We start from the raw sequence: 17,197 nt of genomic DNA, 5'->3' as shown, positions 1-17,197 counted from the left end.
TTGCTCTGTCTACAAATATTTTAAAATGATCAGAGTTGGAAGAGATCCTAGAGATCATTTAGTTCATCTTTGTGCCAGTGGGAAGGAATCCCCTCTATAACACACTCAAGGAGTGACCATTTAGATTGTGATCTTGCATCTTCCCAAAGTTGTACTGGCATGAATGGCTTTTCTTATTAGTCAGATATTCATTACTCTAAAAACAAAAACAAAAATCCCCTTCCTTAATTTTTATATCTCCTCAGATGTTTTTTCTTTTTCATTTTACCTATAAACTTTCCATAAGAGGAATCTACACTGACACCATTTCCTCACAATACAACCTTAGAATCTAGTTTTTGCCTCATCATATTATGGGGAGATATATGCACTTAATTACCAAATTCATTATTATTATTTTTTTACTCTTTCTTGATGTCTTCTAGTACTTAATAATTTTTACAATCCTTTTTCCTATCTTGGGTTAGGCGATATTGCTTCATCTTGGTTTTCTTCCTACAACTTAGTACAATATTTTTTTTCTTCCTCCAGAGGCTCCAGTGACTTCTTCTACTTCTAAGCTGTTTATTTTCAAAACTTATGCATAATTTTCAACAGTCACCTTTGCAAAACCTTGTATTCCAAATATTTTACTTTCTCTGCTAAATGGCAAGTAATCCAATGTTACATATTTAAATAATTATTATGGGGCATGAGAAAAATCAGCTCAAAAAGGGAAAAAATGAGAGGAAAAAAAATGCAAACAACAATTAAAAAAAGGTGAAAATACTATGCTGTGACCCACACTTATTGTTCTTTCTCTGGGTACAGATGGCTCTCGCCATCACAAGATTATTGGAATTGGCCTGAAGAAAAGAGTCAGGTCCGTCAGAACTGATCATCTTGTAATCTTGCTGTTGCTATGTACAATGTTCTCCTGGTTCTACTCACTTCACTTAGCATCAGTTCATGTAAGTCTCTCCAGGCCTCTCTGAAATCATCCTGCTGATGGTTTCTTATAGAACAATAAATTTCCATAACATTCATATGCCATAACTTATTCAGCCATTCTCCAACTGATGGGCATCCACTCAGTTTCCAGTTTCTTGTTACTACAAAAAGAGCTGCCACAAACATTTTTGCACATGTGGGTCCCCTTTCCCTCCTTTAAGATCTCTTTGGAATAAAGGCCCAGTAGAAACACTGCTAGATCAAAGGGTATACACAGTTTGATAGCCTTTGGGCATAGTTCCAAATTGTTCTCCAGAATGGTTGGATCAGTTCACAACTCCACCAACAGTGTATTAGTGTCCCAGTTTTCTCACATCCCCTCCAACATTCATTATTATCTTTTCCTGTTATTTTAACCAATCTGTAAGGTGTGAGGAGGTACCTCGGAGTTGTCTTACTTTGCATTTCTCTAATCAATAATGATTTAGACATTTTTTCATGACTAGAAATGGTTTTAATTTCATCTGAAAATTGACTATTTATCAGTTGGAGAATAGCTTGAATTCTTATAAATTTGAGTCAATTCTCTATGTATTTTAGAAATGAGGGCTTTATTAGAACACCCTTGAATGTAAACTTTTTTTCCCAGTTTATTGCTTCCCTTCCTGTTGAAATACATAGGAACTGTTGGAATACATGGGAGCCACCTGACAGTGGCTGCTGGAGACACAACCCAGACCTGCAGAATGGATCTCCTCTTGTGAGAGGATGATGCAAGGAGACTGAGAGGCCGTTGCTGTTCTCTGACCTAAGAGGTTGTCTGATTGTGTTGTCTGATCTCTCTCCTCTTCCCTCTGCCTCCAATTTATCTCATTCCTAGTCCAAAACACTTGTGTCAGCAAAGGCTGCTTTGCAACTCCTTCAGATGCTAAGATTCCTAGCTGTGGAGGCTCTTGGAAAATTGACCTCTCCCTTAACACCTTCCAATTCTGTCTGCATTGATTTTGTTTATACAAAAACTTTAATTTAATATAATATATAATGTAATAATTTAATATAATCAAAATTATCCATACATATATTCCATAATGTATTCTAGTTCTTCTTTGGCCACAAATTCTTTCCTTCTCCACATATCTGAGAGGTAGAATACCCTTTTTTCTTCTAATTTGCTATAATATCACTATATCTAAATCATGAGGTCTTTTTGACCTTATTTTGGTATAGGGTAGTAGGTGTAGGTCAATGCCTAGTTTCTGTCACAATAATCTGAAGTAATAAGGTATAAAACTAGACTTATTCCTATAATAATTTATCTTATTTGATTCAGCCCAATATTCCACTATCCAGCATACTAATTTGCTCAGTTCTGCTTCATTTACACACATACACTATCTGGGATATGCCATTAACAAGAGTTAAATAAAATAGCACAGATCCAACACAGATCTTTTAAGGCAATCCACTGGAGATCTTCTTGCCAGCTGATTGTCTCATCTGTTGAAGGAGACTGAGATAATTTGAACCATCCTCAGAAGTGTTCTAAGTAAACAGCTGATGGTACAGAAATATTTACTATTAGTAGTAATAAAAACAAGAGACAGTACTCTTGTGCACCTCGGCTACAGGATATTTTCCCCATAATAAACCATGTGAGGAAAAGCAACAGTTAAGCAAATGGATATAGGTATCTTTGACTACTAACCCATATGGAGTCACAAAATATCTGACACAGCTAAAAAAATTACTTATCTTGGAAGTCTAAATGACATGGGTTTAAGAGCTCTCTTCATCATTCTTCTGAAATCCATTCTTGAGAATCATTAGTTTATAAGTTAACTCCTTTCAAGTTATAAGCCCCTGATAAAGAGTAAGTTCTTTAAAAACTTTTTTTTTTCTTTTTAAATCTTTGTATCCCTAAAGTCAAGCACAGTGCCTGACACTTGGCAGGGATTTGATCTTAAGTTTACGAATTGGCTGATTAAACTGCAATTCTGGACCATCCCTTTCTGGAAGATGTTTGCCTAGATCTCCAGAGAAATGTCAGGCACTGAGCTCTCTTTGGGGCACCGTTTTATCTGAACAACGTAATAGCTGATACGTATGGAGAGTTTTTAATGTTTGTAAACCACTTCACAATCCTGGAATGTGGGTGCTATTATAACCTTATTTTACTGATGAGGAAACTGAACTTAAGTCACTTGCCCAGGGCCACAAAGAGAGTGAGTCTGAATTTGAACTAAGATCTGCACTCGGAATTCAGCTGCCTCGAGTCAAACCTCAGTCTTCTTTTTACGGTTAGCTCTAATCTTTCTCCCTGTTTCCTCTACCCACAGAGGGAACTTATTCCTCAGGACTCCCAAGGCTCTCTGGCTTCGTCTACACAGAGCACGCGACTTGTCTAAATATAGTTGCAAAAGGTCAGGGAAGAGTCACAATACTTTGCAGCCCGTCCCTCCTTCCATTGATGCACAGGACACACGCCCGCTCCAACACATGCTCCAAGCTTAGAAGAGGCTCCGGTCCCCTCCCCACAGCCCCCGGGAAGCGCCAAGCGTGGGAGCCTCCGATCACAGTATCTCCCTCAGAACGGTCCGAGCCTCTTCTTCCTTCCAGGCTCGGTCTGACGCACTTCCGGCGGATATCGGGCGGGGCGCGGAGGGAGACAGTACCGCAACGGAAACGGAAATGGAAATGGAAATGGATAGAGAAACGGACGAGAAGGAGGCGCTGCGCCGTGGCTGCAGATAGACGCATCGAAGATGGTGAGTGTAGCGACTGTACGCGCGGGGAGAACCCTGAACCACTCAGGGGGCTTAGGATAATGTGTTCATGACCTCTGCTCCTCATGCCCGTTCCGAGGTACCGTGGGATGAGGTCGGGATGAGGCGCGCGGCCTCTGCCGAGTCATGCGTAGGAGGAGCAATGGCGGCCTTGCTCTTGGCATGTCCTGGGCCTTCCTCTCCTTGTCGGCGTGCAGCTGGAAAGGACAAAACCGAAAGCGAAATGTCAGGCCGTTGGATGGCGCAGTGAATGGCGCGCCGGGCCTCGAGTCAGAAAGGCCTTGAAATCCAGTCTCTGACAATAGCTAGCCACTGGACCCCTATTTGCCTTGATTTCTTTTTCCGTAAAATGAAATTATAGCATCTACCTCTCAATATAACCCTGAGGATGTCCCTTAACCCGTATTTGCCTCAGTTTGCTCATATGTAGAGTTGTTTTGAGAATCCAATGAGTTAATAATTGTAAAGCGCTTACCATAGTGCGTATTACGTATTAAAGCCTAAGGGACCGTTGGCGCCGTGTGTATGTATGATCTATTTATGTTAGCTGAATGCGTTATTTTAAAATATTCTCTCAAAAATTCCCCGCCCCCCTCTTGTGCTTTTTTTTAAAGGGGTGGAGAAGAGACCCTTATCTCCCAAACTCTTCAACACCCATTTTCTCCTTCATTGATATAACAATAGAAAGAAAGGAAATTTTTGAAGAGATTATATATTAAAATTTGATGATTGACTGGCTATGAGAAGTGAAAGAGAGGTGCTGAGTCACTTAGAGGAAAAGGATGGCATCCACCGAGGATGGATGACTCCAGGCCCTGGGGGTAATTGAAGGTCATAGAGCAGAATTTCTATTAAAAAAGTTTACCTGCATTTTCAGTTTTTATATTGAGATGTTTTGTGCTTGCTACAAATTACTAAACTCTTAAAAGCAGGAAGGGCAATGTATCGAAGACTGGATTTGGGGATAATTGAGATGGCACTAAACAGGGCCAAGAGCCAGATTTTAGAGATCAAGTATCAATTTAATCATTTTTAGTATAAGGAATAAAATTTATAAACTGGAAGTTCTCCTGGGTAGGAATATTTGTCTGTTGCAGAAAAGGTAAAGATTTTATACACAAATCATAAGTAGCAAGGGAAGGAAAGGTGACTTATTATGTAATCATTTTCAGGGCCTGAGTGGTTTCCAATGTTAAGCCCCAGAATGCAAAATAATATGGGTGTTCTCTAGTCCTGTGGAAACAGGTTCATATTGTTTCAGCTTACAGGGGCTGTTGGTTGGAGGAGGGATTGGAGAACAGGACCAGGGTTCTGTGATGGGAACAAGGTCTACTATCTTGTTTCACTTCACTTAACATATAGAGGAGAGTATTGTCAAGAAATGATTGATCATTTTGAGCTGCATTGTAAGACTGACTCTCAGGCCAGAAAAAGCAGCTCTGAAAAATCTAAATTACTAGTATATTCATTACACATATTATATTGATAGTTATGAAAATCACAATCCTGCTTCTAGAATGGCTATGTGATTCTGGGCAAGTCATTTACCCTATTGTTATATGCAACTAAGATTTATAAGTTACTAACAAGTTGCCATCTTTTTCATTAAAGGAAATTATATGTTAGACATCACATATTTGGTCAAAAAGCAAACAAAAAAGCCTTGTACTAATTTGTAAAACATTAAGCATTACTAATGTGATTTATCTATTTTCTAAATAAGATTCTACCAATGCAAAGTAGTAACATCACTAAGAAAATAGATAAAAAATAGCAAATTAAGTTAATAGTAGAATATTTATCAGACAATCCAGTTTATCAATTGTTTCAAAAATTTTTCAGCAAAAAATAACATGTTCATGGTGCTTAAACAATAAATTAAAGATAAATTTTATGTTATTTTCTGTAATAAAATTAATTAGTGCAAATGGTATAATTATATGTGTGTATATATATATATATATATATATATATATATATACACACACACATATATATTTAACAATATTTCTGCTAGTCTTTTTTCCTTTACAGTTAGCACCTTTTAGAAATTGAATACATAAAGTTAGTCATTGCTAATTTGGTAACAACTAACCATTTTCATTTTGCAGAATACCAGAGGACTTGGATCGCAGCTAAAGGATAGTATTTCAGTTTCTGAACTTTCAGCTAGTAGTCCTTTTGGAAACCATGATATTCTTCGGAGAGGGTATGTCAATAGAATTAAGGTTGGCATGATTGGAATGAAATTATTAAATGATAGCCTCAGTAAGAAGTTTGGAGTTCAAATAAAGAGGAAATGGAAAGGAAGAAATGGTTGAGAGAGGTATTACTAAGAAATATTTTAAAAGGCTTTAATATTGATTGAATGAATATACATAGTGGGAGAGTGAAGTATGACTCCAAATTTTGATGTCTGATTGATTGGAAGAATGATGGCACTACAAATGGGAAAGACTAAGAGGATTAAAAGGCAAGTAAGATATTCATTTATAGCACACATAAATTGAGGCTTATACTTCATGATTGTAGTTAACACTTGACTCTCCAAATTATATGGAAAGAAAAATATATAAAATTTACTTAGTGTAGATGACCAGAGATCCCTATTCTCTAGTAATGGAACTATAAAGCTTTATTGAGCAGCAAAAATTAAACCTAAGACTTAAGAATCTTTCCCACATGGTATAACATGAAGATGGGAAAAATATTTTTTAAAGTATATGATCAGTTCTGATGGATGTGGCTCTCTTCAACAATGAGATGATTCAAACCTGTTCCAGTTGTTCAGTAATGAAGAGTCAGCTACACCCAGAGAGAGAACGATGGGAAATGAGTGTGGACCACAACATAGTGTTTCCACTCTTTCTGTTACTGTTTTTTTGCTTTAGTTTCCTTCTCAGGTTTTTTTTCCCTTTCTTTCTACATCTGATTTTTCTTGTGCAGCAAGATATCTGTATAAATATGTATACATATATTGGATTTTAACATATACTTTAATATATTTAACATGTATTGGACTACCTGCCATTGGGGGGGAAGTGAGGAGAAGGAGGAGAAAAGTTGGAACGGAAGGTTTTGCAAGAGTCAGTGTTGAAAAATTACCCATGCATGTGTTTTATAGAATTCAAAAACTTAATCAGTTTATCTGAAATAATATTATAACTAATTTTTTTTTTGCAAGATGTCAAATAACCAATAGAAAATTGAAAGCTGTATTACACATTCATAAGTCTTCTTAGAATCCATGAGGGGAGGTAGCTTTTCAGTTTAAGTTGTTTCCATTATGTCAAAGGGGTTTAACTTTAGAAATGTATCTTAAAAGTAACTTAAATTAAATATTATTTTGAATTTTACATGCTGACTGGTTAATCTCTTCTTTGTATTTTCAGTTTTTCTTGTGTGAAAAATGAACTTTTGCCTAGTCATCCTCTTGAATTATCAGAAAAAAATGTAAGTGTGTAAATGAATTAATGATTTTCTTATTCTTATCCCATAAATTAAAAACTAACCTGCTAACATTTAACTTATAAAATTGTATTAAAGCATCTCCACTGCCAAGGAATAGTCAAAAAGCATTTCTTAGGTACTTATGTGACAAATAATGTACTAATTAAGCACTGGTAATATAAAAAAAGGCAAAAACACAAGTCAGTGTCTTGAAGGAATTCATATTTGGGAGGAAGGAGTCATAAATTATTGCCCTGGTGGTGGAGGAGCAGGGAATCAAAGCATTGATCAGGAAAAGCTTCTTGGACAAGGTAGGATTTGATCTGAATTTTGAAGAAACCAGGATAGGTAAGAGGCAGAAGGAAAAAAAAAACAGAAAATTCCAAGTCCAGGGGTTAGTGTTGTGTTTGAGAAACAAAAAACAGGCCAAATTAAATGGATTGTTATATACTTAGAGGGGAGGAAAGATTGGAAAGTTAGGAAAAAGCCAGGTTACAAAGAGCCTTAAATGCCAAATAAGAGTTTATATTTGATCCTGCAGGTACTAGAGATACTGGTGCTTATTGAGCAGGGAATGAGTGACATGATCAGACCTATGCTCACTTTCTACTAACTTATTCTTTGATAGTTTCACTTAATTCCTTTATTTATCTGCATTTGTTGCCAAGTATACTTATTAAATATGTGTAAAATATCCTGAATATTTTAAAATGAAATAATTTTAGCAATTATTTTATTTATGGTGAATGATATGTTCAATCCAAATAGGATTTCAAATGTATTCACTGATGTCTCTTGAAAGACTCGGGCAATATTTTAAAATAATCTTTTGTAGTTCCAGCTCAATCAAGATAAAATGAATTTTTCCACACTGAGAAATATCCAGGGCCTGTATGCTCCCCTGAAGTTACAGATGGAATTCAAGGCAGTGAAACAGGTAGGTTTGTTTATTTCAGGAGTGAATGTTCTGTCCTAATTATTTGAAAAAATTAAGGATTAAGTTATTTTACCTATAACATATATTTCTTCCATGAGCAGCACAAGTACTTACCTGCTAAAAATATCCATATTAGAATTTTTAATGCTCACTTTCATTAAACAGCTTTTTTATTTCAGTAACTATTAGGCTCCAAAGTTACAAGTTTCCCAATCCTTGCCTTGAAGTAGCTTACATTGTATGAGGGAGACAACTGTGCACATAAAGTATATACAACAGGGGGACAGGTTAATGGGGAAGAGATGCTTAAACAACTGAGGTGATTAAAAAAGATTTCATCTAATCCCAGAACTGGTGTAAGGAAGACACCAGGAATTCTAGAAATGGGAATGAGGAAGGAGTGCATTTTAAGCACCCCAGGTACAGCAGGGACAATGTTGTAGAAAGCATTACTCTTTTTCCTAAAGTTTCCACAATTTTGATTTGTCTAAACTGCTTTCATTTTGTTCCTATTGAACTTCAAAATCACTTAGCCTTTTGGGGTCTCCTTTTTCTTAGCTGTAAAATATAAAATGGATTACATTAGATGATCTCTTTGGGATCTTGGGACTTGAGCAATCTATAAATTGCATATTATCAAACTTACAGTTTTTGGTGACATGAGCATATAAAATATACACTTGACATCTCCTTTCCATTTATTTTTTTGTGCTCCACACATGGCAAAAACTTGTGATTCCATAGAATGGAAGTGTAAAAACCAATTTTTTAAAAAAAAGTCTGTCTTCTGTAGTGTAGGGTTGTCATCTTTCCTATTTGCATTGTTTTAAACAAAACCTCATGTTGTGCTCTCAAGATTTGGGAGGTAGATAGGCTAGTACAAAAGAATTTAGAGATTTTATGGCAGAGGTAATTTTTCTATTATGCAAACCCTTTTTTGATACTTAATGATACTATAAGTCTTTCCAGGGTTTTCTGAAGAGAAATTTCTTAAAGAATGATAGTATTCCATTATATTCATATACCACAACTTGTTGATCCATTCCTCAATTTATGGGCATCTTCTTGATGTCTAGTTCTTTGCCATCACGAAAAGAGCTACCATATTTTTGTGTATACATTATACTGTTATCCTTTCAGCTAGTGTCATTAAATTACTCATTCTCTTTGGGCAAAATTTGACAATATTTAGGCATTAAATTATACTCATTGCCATTTTGCTTTCCTTTCTGCCTAGTAAATTTTTTTTTTAAACTAAAACTATTCAATTAAAATTAACCTCAAGTTATTTACATTTGACCTGATGTTGCTCTCATTTTCTTCATAGATTTTTGACTGAGATTGAGATAGCAACAACATAGGTCAAGGTTAAGGAATGTTGGTATTCATTAAATTCCAAAATCCTAATTCCCAATTAACTAAGTCACATTTAGAGCTCTCCTTATATATTAAAACTGATGTATGCTTTTTACCATAATGCAAATTCTGGCATTTCTTTCATAGGTCTTGTCAAAAGTTCCTTCTTTGTCAGAATTCTTACCTTGGTCTTGATTAGATTAGATTACCTTTTGCAGGCCACAAGATTCAAAACATTATTTTTCATAAACTATGTTGATGTCCATGTATGATAACAATAGTACATAGCTCTATTGTGTGTTCAGATCTTGTCTTCTTCCAGTCATAAGTGTAGATTGGCCCAGCCAGCTTATTCCCAGTAGTCCATACATTCTCTTGACACCTCCTGCATTTTGAGCTAGGGCATTATTTGTGGTTTTCTATTCACAAGTTAATGAGATTGCTAGTTCTAAACTGCAGCATCTCTTAAAGGGTCCTTTTTATCTTTTCTTTTATACACTTAAACACTATGGCTGCCAGCAAGCGATTGGCTAAATTTTTGACTAAATACAATATTGGCACAAAATTGTTTTTGTCTTAGAATTTGCATCATAGCATTTCATTTATAATATGTGAATAACAGTTGTCATATCAGACTGATAGAGAGTAGATTCAACTTTGACAATGGGCAACTATAAATAAAAAGCTACAGTTTTACATTTTAGCAGTACCTTATGAAATTTTTATCCTACTGTCAAATTATAATTGCCAAATTTTAAAAAATTTCTTTTTTTTTTTATCTTCGTGTGAAACAATTTGGCATATTTTTAGCTTTCAAAATATTTAATAGAATTAAGTACCAATTATGAGTGAGCTGCTGGGAAATATGGTGAAAGAGACAATGTTCTTTAAGTGAAGTTGGTTATATATAACCAAATGAGGTTGTGTAGAATTTTTAAAATGTAGTGTAAAGAACATGCAAACGGTTTTTTCCCCTTAGATTTAAACATGTTTTGCTTTATATTTTTCTTCACACTAACTCTCTCATAGGTCCAGCGTCTTCCCTTCCTTCAGAGCTCGAACCTCTCCTTGGATATTTTGAGAGGTTCTGATGAGAGTATTGGATTTGAAGATATTCTTAATGGTAACTATATTGTCATATGTACTAGAGATTTGAAAATTAAATTAACTTTTACTGCTTTTAAATCAATGAATTTAAATTATTGACTCTGTTCATTTCTGTGATAACATATTTAAAATAATCATAAGTACATATATTGATACAGGAACAAATGGGGTAAGATTCTTTTTAAAAAGAAAAACTTTTTATCCTTTTCTTTTTAGTCATTTTCTGAATAAACATGATAGGGTATAGGGAGAAAGCATGTCATTTTCACTAAATTTCTCCAAACAATACTATTTGTTCTTGCATGTAAATGACTTTTGTCTAAGAACAATATAGGCAGCATCCATCTGCTGATGACAGCCACACTACTACTGTGCACTGTGCCCTAACACTTGTATAGAAACAGACAAAACAAATCCTAAATGGATTGCATCAGCTTTTCTTTGTTACTGATATCTGAAAGTGGTATGGACACGACAGCAACATAGTTAGGGATCCTTTTCTTTGAGAATCTTTCCTATAAGAATTTCTTAATTGCAGGAACAACTAAGGTCTCAAACTCTTGTTAAACTTCCTATTGCAATGAAAGAAAAAAAAATTAGTCCTGATGCTTTCTTTAATTACATTAGGAATATTTATTTAAAACTGATTTGAAGTCTGAATAATTACTTAGTAGCCATGTAACTAGGATTTTTTCCCATTAGTTCAAGTCCTATATAAAACATGTAAGTTGTGATAATTTTATAGGAAATTAGAATTTTTCTGTCGTGTTTTAAATGTGGAGGGACATGACAACCCCAGGGTTACCTCTACTGTAGTCTTACATCAGTGCTTTTGTATGAAGGTGATCCCAGATTCTTAAAGCATAGAAGTAATACGAGTGTTGGGCTTAAAATCCCCTTCTTTTCCTCACCAACTGTAACAGTGTTAAGTGCTCCAGATCTTAACTGTCCATAGAAGGGCCTTAGAAAATGCTGCATTTGTAGGCAGAAGACTCAAGTGCAAATCTTGACTCTATGGCCTTGGACAAATCATTTACCTTCTCTGGGGCTTTATTTTCCTCAATGAGGGACCTTGGTTTAGCCAACCTCTATGTCTCGGTTGTATCATTTAGTGAGAGTTCAGTTTCTGCTCTCTTATTGTCTCATAAAGAAGACACTGTCAGAGGGAATAGTGATCAGGGTGTAGATCAGAATTAGTATGAGGAAATACATGAACATTTCATTCTGGTTCTTTTTTGAGATTGCATTTTTGTTTTGTTTTTTAGATCCATCGCAGAGTGAAATAATGGGAGAACCACACATGATGGTGGAATACAAACTTGGTTTACTGTAAGAGAAATACATTGCCAGTGAAAATTGAGGAACAGCATCCTGTTTATAATTGTCTTTTTGTGATGGTATGGTGTGTAACATTAAAAGTACTAATATTTACATATCTGTTCTTATGGCTAATGTGTACAATCAGTAATTTGAATTTGTTTCTATGTTGAACTGTTGTGTAATTATATTATTTGGAGGAACTATGTATAAAGCAAGACAGTAAGAAAAACTGAACCTTAATTCTTAAATGTGAAGTACAAATTTTTGTAGTATATTTTGAGAGGCATCATCATAAGGTTTTTTGTTTTGTTTTTTAGCATGAAACAGGTGTTCTAATCTCATTTTGTTATATCTTCTTAGCATTGATATCAACTCCATAACTTTTAACAGGCATTGCTTAGCAGAGAATGAGACCCCATATCATTCTCTCCTCTTGCTACATTTCTTCTGTAACAATCATTGAGTCCAAAATTGACCTGAGCAAAATTGCGATTTCCTATTTGAGTGAGTTCTCAAGTTTAAAATGTTTAACTTAAAATATTTTCACTAGATTTTACCATCTTAACCCAATATATAAAAGTAGGCAGAACTTTGGTTGCAAAGTCATTGGCATTTCCTGACTGTGCTCTTAAGACAGCTGCCTTAAATTTCCTCAAGTATTTTGCTCTAGTGATGGCAGTTACCTCTCCTGCCCAGTAGAGGCCAGTTTTCAGATAAGACATAAGGATTGCTTGAAATATAATTGGGAGAAAACTCCTTGCATTAGTTTTTGGATCTGACTGAGTTTCTGGTAACCTGGGTCCTCAATTAACATTCTCTAAGCAACAGGTAGAAGTAGTCCAGCTTCCCAGCCACTCAGGGCTAGGTTCAAACAATGCAATAAAGTTTTCTCACAATTCCCATCATTGAATAGTGTTTCACCTCTCCTGGTCAGTAGAGGGACTGACTAGTGAGGTTACTGTCAAAAGAAAATGATAAGAATGGATTTCATTGTCCTTGCCCCATGCCAGTTGTGTAACAATCGAGACCAGGCCTTTTCAGCTTGGCACTGGACCCTGAATACAGGGGGAAAGAGGTTTTTGTGCATTAAAAGAAAACAATTAACAGGATACAGCATTAGGTAATCTTCATTTCTAACTGGAGGAAAGATTAGGGATTTCACAGTTTGGGAAGGGAAGAAAAAACAGATCAATTCTTTGAAATCAGAAAATGAGATGTCTCTTCCCTCACTCCCCACCTTCCCCCCCCCCCCCCAAGTGTCTATTCAAAGGAATTTGGAAACAGTAAAAGTCCAGTTTTCAGAGAAGACAAAGATTTTTTGAAATATAATTGGGAAAAAACTCCTTGCATTAGTTTTTGGATCTGACTGAGTTTCTGGTAACCTGGGTCCTCAATTAACATTCTCTAAGCAACAGGTAGAAGTAGTCCAGCTTCCCAGCCACTCAGGGCTAGGTTCAAACAATGCAATAAAGTTTTTCACAATTCCCATCATTGAATAGTGTTCTCACAGGACAGAAATTGGACTAGACTCATAATTGAATAGAAAGGGAACTGAATTAGATCTAGATTTGAGTCACAAGATGGAGTCAGTGTGATTCAGTCAAATCCCACATTATTAGACATGGCTCTGATATGTCATTGTGTGTTCAATCTATTACTTCTCTTTCTGGGAGCTTTTTAAAGTTGTATCCAGATTTGAGTCGTTTTACAAAAAATAAATTATACTGTTTGGTTAAAATCTGGGAATACAGGAAAGTTCACAATAAAAAATTCCAAATTACTTGTAAAGCCTCAGTGTCTCATTTATTTTAAACCTTTTGGGGGTGCAGGAGAAAGTCAATTCCATTTCAAGAAGAAATCATTCAGATTCTATTAACAAGGGTGGGATAGAACTTTGGGAGCCCATAGTCTTAATAGTGTTAGGTAAGAACCAAAATTCAGGTAGTAGTTTGTCACTCAGTGGTATTTTGATAACAGTTCCTTAAATTTCCTTGTTACTGCTCCCCCAAAGATCTTGCATTTTATATTTGTATATTTTAAGAACTTTGTTCCATTAATTTTTGTGCTTTTGTTCTATGTTGTTTCTATTGGAATCACGAATTCTACAACATCTTGCAGGAAGATCTGCTTTAAATGTGATAAAACTACACTTGTACACAAGAAGACCTAAGTTCAAATTCTGCCATACACACCTTATTAGATATGTATTTAATATGTTCAAGCCCTGGGTAATTCATTTGAACTCTTAAGTTTTCTCATCTGCAACCCTCGGATGATGGCAAAGCTGGAAGCTGGTGGTCTGCAGGTGTTATTTCTGAAGATCTTGGGCTTATGGTCCTGTTCTTTTTTCATTATAGTATAAGGGGAAGTGGTATTAAAGATAGTATTGATTATTTATTGTTGGTTTTATAGTATTCTACCATTTAAACGGAATTCAAATGTCTTTCTCTAAAAAACCTATACTAATGACTGTCCATCATTCTTTTCCTCAATTCCTGTTCTTGAATGATAAAATAACTAATAAAAAAAAATTTTCTTATTTGTAAATTGGGATTAACAATAGCACTTCCCTCTTAGAGTTCTTCTACAGCCCAAGTGAGATAACATATAAAATACTTTGCAAAGTGTATTTATTATTTAGCTATATGTCATTATTATAAAATAATTCTATCTTTAAGCCTGCAAAACTTGATGGTGTCACCCCATTTATTATGTTTGCTCACATTAAAGTCTATGAAACTTGTCAGCCAAGTAGTGACCACAAGCATTCCTCAGCATAGTTCATATATAATTCAGAATTTTTAAAAATTGATATTAACTTTTACGAAATAAAAGATGGGAAGTGGATTTGCTACTTTGTTGGGAATTAGATATTTGTTAATAGCCAAAAACAGACCCAATAATTTTAAAAAGCTAAGATAATAGAAAATGGCATGTTTGGAAGGGAGGATGGTTACTGTTTGCATTTTTAGTTCTGGATTTTTTAGAAAGCTATAATTGAATTCACCAGTTATATTTGAGCATTGAAGTAGATTGATTCAGTTCAGTTAGTTGAATTAAGTCAGTGTTTTCTAAATTGTTAATTACATCAGGAAAGTGAATAACTTTTCACTATGTTATCTGACTTGAACCTGACAAAATTAGTACTTAAATTGTCTACAATTTGGATTCTTGTCCTGGGCAGCTAAGATCACAAATACTACCTGATTGTCCCTGGTGTAAACTGTCTGTCCCCTTGCCTGCAAAACAGGGATAGTAATAGCCTCTACCTACCACAATTTTTTTTAAAACAAATGTTTAAGTGTTATATAAATTAGCTACTTTTATTGCAACTGCTTTGATTATAATTTTAATTAGCAATCAACTGTTAGCTTTCAATTCGTTTTAAGTCTGAGCTAGACAGAATTTAGGAATGATTCTAATAAAGAGTCATTGAGTTATTTATTAACTTTTTCTAATTTGGAAACATTTTAAATTACATTTTCAGCCCATTTAAGGTGAAAAATAAAATAGTCTTGTAAAGTTTAGCTGCAGAGCATTTTTCCTTTTGGTTTTATTATGAGGACCAGTGGGCAACATACTTTGTTAGCTGCACTATGTCTTGTGTTTTTTTAAGGATTATGATCTCGTTGAATTAGGGTAAGAAGATGTACTGTTCATCTGTGACAAAAATCAGTTTTACAGGTCATGCAGTTGCTGTGGCTTTACTTTAGCAGAGTGTGGAAGTCAGCCAGTTATGATCTGATTTAAACTTAGCTAGTAGTATTTATGTTCAGAACAGTGATTTGATTTCAATCCTCCCAAGATAATTTTCTTACAGATGTGTGAAATTACAAAGATATGTAGAGATGGACATGCATTAGAGATCATCTCAATCCAATTGCATGATTCATTTTTGAACTCCAGAGTCTACTTCCCTATAAGATAGTCATGGATTTTGTTTTAAGATTTGCTAGGTACAAAATAAACCAATGATGAAAACAAAAAAAATTTGAAGATCTGTACTATATATGATGTGCTCTTGTCTTGGCTCAGAAGAGTAGGATAGGAGGGAAAGCAAGAAGAAATAGGTGATGACACAATTACTATAATTATTGTGGTGATCATGTCCCCACATTCCAAAAGACTTTAGAAAAGCCTAAAAGAACCTTGTCTTGGGGAGAAAGGAGAAGTAAAATCTAAAGATATAGTTCTTTTTTTCCCCGTTATTTTATTTTAATAAATAATGTTGACACCCAAAACAAGCAATTCAACAAGTGCCCTCAAAGCAACTATGTAATTCTGAAAATAATGCAAAAAAGTAATACATTCTATTGAGCAGGAATGAAGACTAGTGACTACTGGCTTCAATGCTATAGTGTACCTGTTCAATTTTTGCATCTTCTAAATTCTGGTGACATGAGACAAAGCCCCAATTGTTTTGTCCGTATTACATTTCTGATTACTAGCAAACATCTAACAACTTTATGAAAAATAAGCACTACTAGAACATAGGATGAATTAGAAAATCTATCCTTGAGGAATTAACAATTCAGTTTATGTAAGCTATCAAATTATATATGTTGCTATGTGATACATAAACCAGGATGATTATTGTCAGATCTCATATGATACATAGCCAGTGTGGTTATCATACAACTATGAAAATTACAAGTGGCCTAATAGATTTTTTAAGAAATAGATTTAATAAGTGTCATTTAATAATCACTCTGTGATTATGTGTTAAGTCCCACACAGCAAAGTAAACATTAAAGAAATATGTATTAACATTACTCTCCTCATGAGTTGCTCTTCAAGGTATCCCAAAAATCTCTTTAAGTTTCAAGCTTTAATAATCAGAAATATACATGCTACAAACTTACCAAAAAAAAAAAAAAGTCAGTTGAAAATTTAATTATATTTGTTCCTATTATACTTAGCTTTGTGAATTTTAAATAATTTTGGCAAGTCAGTTCATCTTATTATTGTGCGTTGTGTGAGACGGTTTGAGGATGACACTTTTCTCAGATCTTGGATTGATAGTGGAGGTACTCGTTTAGCCATTTCAGCCATCTGAGATTTTCTTGTGAGGTGATTTCAAAACTGTCAAAAAGGCATCAAGACTTCATTCTCATGATCTTCAGACTAAGATTCCAAATGCAATTCTTTTACTAAGCAGCAATGGATGAAAGGTTTTAGAAAGTTAAAAAACAGACGTGATTTGTAAAACCTGAATATGTTGAATTTGTTAAGAAATTTTAATACTGTATAATTTACCTTTCAAATGTTTTTTGTAAGTTGGAGAAAAGAATAGCATATAGTCATACAAAAGAAG

The 17,197-nt window shown here is 34.7% G+C and overlaps 1 protein-coding gene across 1 annotated transcript; it reads left to right on the top strand.

Annotated features, from left to right (window-relative positions):
• Positions 1 to 3,605: 3,605 nt before the first annotated feature.
• POMP (proteasome maturation protein) lies at positions 3,606 to 13,663 on the top strand. Its single transcript, XM_051986523.1, has 6 exons — positions 3,606 to 3,695; positions 5,825 to 5,922; positions 7,106 to 7,166; positions 7,999 to 8,100; positions 10,486 to 10,579; positions 11,829 to 13,663. The coding sequence occupies exons 1-6, from the start codon at positions 3,693 to 3,695 to the stop codon at positions 11,894 to 11,896; spliced, it is 426 nt and encodes a 141-aa protein (XP_051842483.1). The 5' UTR covers positions 3,606 to 3,692; the 3' UTR covers positions 11,897 to 13,663.
• Positions 13,664 to 17,197: the final 3,534 nt, after the last annotated feature.

Source organism: Antechinus flavipes, chromosome 3, assembly GCF_016432865.1.
Source record: "Antechinus flavipes isolate AdamAnt ecotype Samford, QLD, Australia chromosome 3, AdamAnt_v2, whole genome shotgun sequence".
NCBI classification, from domain to species: Eukaryota; Metazoa; Chordata; class Mammalia; order Dasyuromorphia; family Dasyuridae; genus Antechinus; species Antechinus flavipes.
The sequence above is the reverse complement of the archived record's forward strand: the minus strand, read 5'-3'. Positions and strand labels throughout refer to the sequence as shown.